The sequence below is a fragment of the Mus caroli genome, chromosome 11 (assembly GCF_900094665.2).
Source record: "Mus caroli chromosome 11, CAROLI_EIJ_v1.1, whole genome shotgun sequence".
In the NCBI taxonomy this organism is placed as follows: domain Eukaryota; kingdom Metazoa; phylum Chordata; class Mammalia; order Rodentia; family Muridae; genus Mus; species Mus caroli.
Window position 1 is genome coordinate 90,373,298 of NC_034580.1, and position 5,262 is coordinate 90,378,559.

At 47.3% G+C, this 5,262-nt stretch overlaps 2 protein-coding genes across 2 annotated transcripts in view; one reads left to right on the plus strand and one right to left on the minus strand.

The window, feature by feature from the left end:
* Eme1 (essential meiotic structure-specific endonuclease 1) overlaps positions 1-1,090 on the minus strand; it is a 9,190-nt gene extending 8,100 nt beyond the window's left edge. Inside the window, exon 1 of the mRNA XM_021176090.1 lies at positions 1,032-1,090. The gene's annotated coding sequence lies outside the window, so the exon portion shown is untranslated. The remainder of the gene's footprint in view (positions 1-1,031) is intronic.
* Positions 1,091-1,108: 18 nt separating this feature from the next.
* Mrpl27 (mitochondrial ribosomal protein L27) overlaps positions 1,109-5,262 on the plus strand; it is a 6,919-nt gene continuing 2,765 nt past the window's right edge. The window contains exons 1-3 of the mRNA XM_021176092.1: positions 1,109-1,177; positions 4,142-4,273; positions 4,627-4,694. Coding sequence (XP_021031751.1) covers positions 1,138-1,177; positions 4,142-4,273; positions 4,627-4,694 — 240 coding nt within the window. The 5' untranslated portion in view covers positions 1,109-1,137. The remainder of the gene's footprint in view (positions 1,178-4,141; positions 4,274-4,626; positions 4,695-5,262) is intronic.

Consider the following 5,262-nt stretch of genomic DNA (forward strand, 5'->3'; position numbering starts at 1 on the left):
ATCCCTTTAGCTCCTTGGGTACTTTCTCTAGCTCCTCCATTGGGAGCCCTGTGATCCATCCACTAGCTGACTGTGAGCATCCACTTCTGTGTTTGCTAGGCCCCGGGCAAGGATAATTCTATAACCATTTTTTCCCCCGAGTAGGGTTTCTCTGTATAGATAGCCCTGGCTGTCCTGGAACTCACTCTGTAGACCAGACTGGCCAAGAACTCAGAAATTCGCCTGCCTCTGCCTCCCAAGTGCTGGGATTAAAGGCATGCGCCACCACCACCTGGCATTTAATTTTTTTTAAATTTAAAAATTAAAACAAACAAACAAACAAACCCATACACACACACACACAAACAAGTTCTTTCTCTCTCCCATCATCTAAAAATAAAATAAGATCCATTGTCTCTATGGATTTACAAGTTCTGTATATTTCATAAAAGCACACCGTATGTGCCTTTGGTGACTGGTGTCTTTCACAGTCATGCTTTCAGGGTCCTTCTGTGGTCATACTATACACCAGTACTGCCTCATTTTTTATAGCTGAATAATATTCCACTGTGTGGCTATGTCACATTTTGTTTACGCATTTATTGTTTGATGGACGGTTAGCGTGCTCCCCTTTCTTGGCTGTTATGGATAATGTTGCTACAGATATTCACGTACAAATATTTTGAACGAGTATGTTTTCACAGTTCTCTTGTGCGTACACTTAAGTCTGCCTGGAACTGCTGGGTTACACGCAAGGGTCATTCTTTCAACAAATAATTAGTGACTGATATCTTTGCAGTTTTCCTGGATCTCAATTTAACATAATACCGGTAACTTACGTTTGTAAGGAATTAAATGAAATTGTGCATCTACAACCAGTCTAGCACAGAATCTGGCTGAGCTTCACCCTGGTCCCTCCCTAGGGACCTTCGTGTGGCTCCTGGAGTGAGACAAACGTCCGTGCTGGCCACACTCCTTGCCTCTGGGGCCCACGGTCCACTGCAGAAGTCGCCGGAGGTCCGGGCCACAAACCCCAAGAGATGTGGGCTCACCTGCTACTGCTCCCGCCGCTCTTTGAATTGTCCGCAAGACCCGGAAGTAGATCTATCCCGGTAGCGGAAACAGACTTCCCAGCCTGGAAGTGAATGTGAAGCAAATATGGCGGCGGCGGCGCTTACGCTGAGGACGCGGGCAGCAGGTAGCTCAGCACTGTGGCTATTGCGAGGCGAGACAGCAGGGAGGCTGGGAGATGGAAACTGGAGCCCATGGTGAACCTAGATACGGGGAAGAAGTGAGGGCTCGGGACCTTTGGAGGGCGACTGTCTTCGGTTACGTGACACGTGGTGGGCGGTGCTTGCGGAGGGAGGGAGTGCAGAATAAAAGCCCGTTGGATAGTTACTCCAGACGCTCTGTCCCCGCTGGGTTTGTGTGGATCCCTCCGGATTTGAAGAAGACTAAGTTCAAAACATTTAATTGATATTCAAGACTTAGCTTTTTTTTCCTTTCCTCGCTTTTGAGGTAGGTTCCCAATGTGTAGTTTGCGGTCTTAGAGCTGATATTTCAGATGTCTATGACCATGACCAACGCTTAGGTCTGGTGAGACACTGCTCACAGAGTACCAGCATAAACATGGTTTCTAACGCCTTGTGAGTTCAGCCAGTAAGCACGTGAGTAATTTAGTTGTAATCGAGAATAGTGTTGTGAAGAGTCTTATATTAGGGGACCAAGGAAGTCTCTTGAAGGGATAGCAATTAAAACCTAAAAGGGACAGGCCCAACCAAACCTGTGTAGACAGAAGGCAAGAAAATGACTTGAAGCCGGGCGTGGTGGCGCACGCCTTTAATCCCAGCACTCCGGAGGCAGAGGCAGGCGGATTTCTGAGTTCGAGGCCAGCCTGGTCTACANAGTGAGTTCCAGGACAGCCAGGACTACACGGAGAAACCCTGTCTCGAAAAACCAAAAAAACAAAAAACAAAAAACAAAAAAAAAAAAAAAAAAGAAAATGACTTGACTCAGTTTTACAGTTTTGAGGAGCCAATTGAGAGGAGGCAGACTGGGTGCAAATAAATAAATGAAAATGAAACCAAGTGGGACCAGGAATGGTGGTGACTGTAATCCCTGCACTTAGGAGCCTGGGGCAGGGAGATTTCATCAGATCCAAGGCCAGCCTGGGTCACAGTCTCAAAAGCTATAAATAAATAAATAAATAAAATAACCTACACAAAATCATCTGCAAGACTTGCTATAGGATAATTTGGCCCAGTATTAGTGGCGTTGGTAGAGAACCTGGAGGGTAGTGGGTGAATATGACATCTGTCTGTTCTGAAGATATAGAGTCCACAAGTCTTCTCTGTAAAATGAGGGAAGAGACGTCATCTGTAGAGTCTTGTTTTTCACAAGAGCAGAGACATATGAGTGAAATAATGTAGGCAAAGCAAAACATCAGTCACCAGCAAGTCAGTGGATGAAGCCAGGAAGTGCACGCCTGTAACCTCAGGTTATATGTGAAGTGGAGGCCTGAGGATTGCAAGTTCAAGGTCTTCATGGGAGGAGAGAGGGGAAGGGATTAAAGTTGGGAAGATTCCATTCCATTGCTGGACATTGAACATGTCTCCTAAGTTCTTTTTGGGGGATGTTTGTTTGTTTGGAGACACGGTATCACTATGAAGCCCTGGCTGTCCTAGAACTCAGTCTCTAGACCAGACTGGTCCTGATGTCACAGAGATCTGCCTGCCTCTGCCTCCCAAGTGCTGGCATCAAAAGCTCGCGTGTGCCACCATGCCCAGCCTGCTCTCTGAGAGCTAGTCTTGTATCCCAGCAACTTTCTGTTCTCATGGGAATTTGAGAAACCTAGATAACCATTGCTATGCCCCCAAACACCCATAAAGCAACTCTAAATGTGCTGATACTAGATCCTAAGATCCTATACTATGCCTAGAGACCTAAAACAGACAGCGAACTGACCATGTTAGCCTGAATTTTATCTTTGTGTATGAATGTTTTGCCTGTGTGTATATATGCATACCACACGGTAGACTTGGTACCAGCAGAGGTAAGAAAAGACCATTGGATCCCCTGAAACAGGAGTTACAGATGACTGTGGACCACTACAAAAGCTCTAGAAACTGAACTGACCTCTGCAAGAGCAGTCGCTGCGGCTAACCTCTGAGCCATCTCTCTCCGGCCCCATCAGCATGCATTTTAGATAACCTTCTTTTAAAAGCATTTTCATTTAATCTTTGAGAATTTTGTTTTTTTTGGTTTTTTGAGACAGGGTTTCTCTGTATAGCCCTGGCTGTCCTGGAACTCATTTTGAAGACCAGGCTGGCCTCGAACTCAGAAATCCGCCTGCCTCTGCCTCCCATTTTGTTCATGCATACAATGTGTTTTGATCATCTCTATCCCTTTCAACACCTCCCTCATAATTTCCCCCTTTAAAGTAAATGGTGTTGAGTCCTTTGGGATGATGGGTGGAGAGGCCAGATTAATGCCAGTCTTGGTTGGACATCTGCTTATGGACTCCGGGAAGAAAAGTCCTTTCTGTAATGGCCAATTGCCTGCGGGAGCCACCCCCACCCTCTGATGGACGGGCTGCCCTTCTGGTGCAAGTGTCTGATGTGCAGTGGGTGAGTGGATAGCTAAGACAGTGTCAAGTGTCTGATGTGCAGTGGGTGAGTGGATAGCTAAGGCGATGGTAAGGGAGGAGGAATCAGAGGCAAGCCTTGCACGTCTCGTACGCTGCCCTTCCCTTGGCCAGGAAGCTGAATCTTCTAAGCAGGCAGCTGTCTGGTGTCCACTTCATCTGTTTCTATGCTGTTTGTTTCTGCTCAGCTGGACTGGATGTGTTAGGAGCCAGAGCACAGACTGTTGTGTCCCCCTGGTTATGCTCACTGCCTGCTCTCCCTAATACACAGAAAACCACTACCAACAACAACACCAACACCCACCCACCCTGCCTCCCCATACCATGCTTACCTCTGGGCCACTTCCAGGGATGAATTGCTTCCTGAACACCACACGTTTAGCATCTCTGTTCCTTTCACACATCTCTCAGTTTTCCTCATCTCCCTCGCTGCTTCTCAGCTTGGCAAATGGTCCACAGAGACAAGAAGGCACACGGTATTCGGGAGCCTCTCTGAGCAGGGTTTTGCTTTCTCTGCAGTGACAGCCCTGCTGAGCCCCACAGCACCCACAGCGCTCGCTGTCAGACACGCATCCAAGAAGACAGGTGGCAGCTCTAAGAACCTTGGTGGGAAATCACGAGGCAAACACTATGGCATCAAGAAAATGGAAGGTGAGGGTGTGCCTTCATTACTGTTTTCCAGCCACAGCCCACAGTGCCCTTTCTTAGAAGAGCAGAAATGCTACTCAGGGGCCTCACTCTCTGCAGTGTCTCTCTGCAGTTCACTGTGGCACTCATCTCCACATGGGAGGAGCGGGGACCCAGGGAGTTGCAGTTTCTTAGCCATGCAGTCAAAAAAGAGTCTGCTGGGTCAGGCGCTGTTTATGTAGGGCCATCTTGGAGGTCTATCCAGGAGCAGGTTTGGGGGTTGGTGGGGACCCTTGGGCTGCCATGACTTGTCAGCATTTTGCTGGGCTTCTGTGAACACTGGCACAGAGTCGGCTCACTGTGGACTTCTCTTTCAGGTCACTATGTTCACGCTGGCAACATCCTTGGCACTCAGCGTCAGTTTAGATGGCACCCGGGCGCCCATGTGAGTTGCTCTCTGCCCCCTCCCCTTTTCTTATCTTTCCTAGGGCAACCTTTTCATGCACATGTCTTGTGTCCTCAGCCTGTCCCTATGAGGTAGATGTCATCTCTGTTTTATGGTTGAAATGCCGGAGGCTCAGAGAGTAGTGGAGCCCTAGTTAAAGCCCAGGTTGCCTACCATCAGATCATAGCATGCCCGGGGTCTCATTTTTCTCTTCCATAGAAATGAAAGACAGTTAAATAAAATGATGTATGAGCTCTTGCAGCTGCCTGAAGACCTAGAAATAATATGGTTTAAATACAGTTATCTTCTGAAAGTGCTGTATTCTTACAGATACATGTGTCTTTTGGTTTTTTTTTTTTAAATCAATTTATAATTTTAGTAGACATTTCCTCTTTTATGACTCCAAAGGAAGAAATATTTTTATTCAGCCAGAATCAGATTCAATGAATACTTTTCCTTCCCTTAAAAACATCAAATGTGCCGGGCGTGGTGGCGCACGCCTTTAATCCCAGCACTCGGGAGGCAGAGGCAGGCGGATTTCTGAGTTCGAGGCCAGCCTGGTCTACAA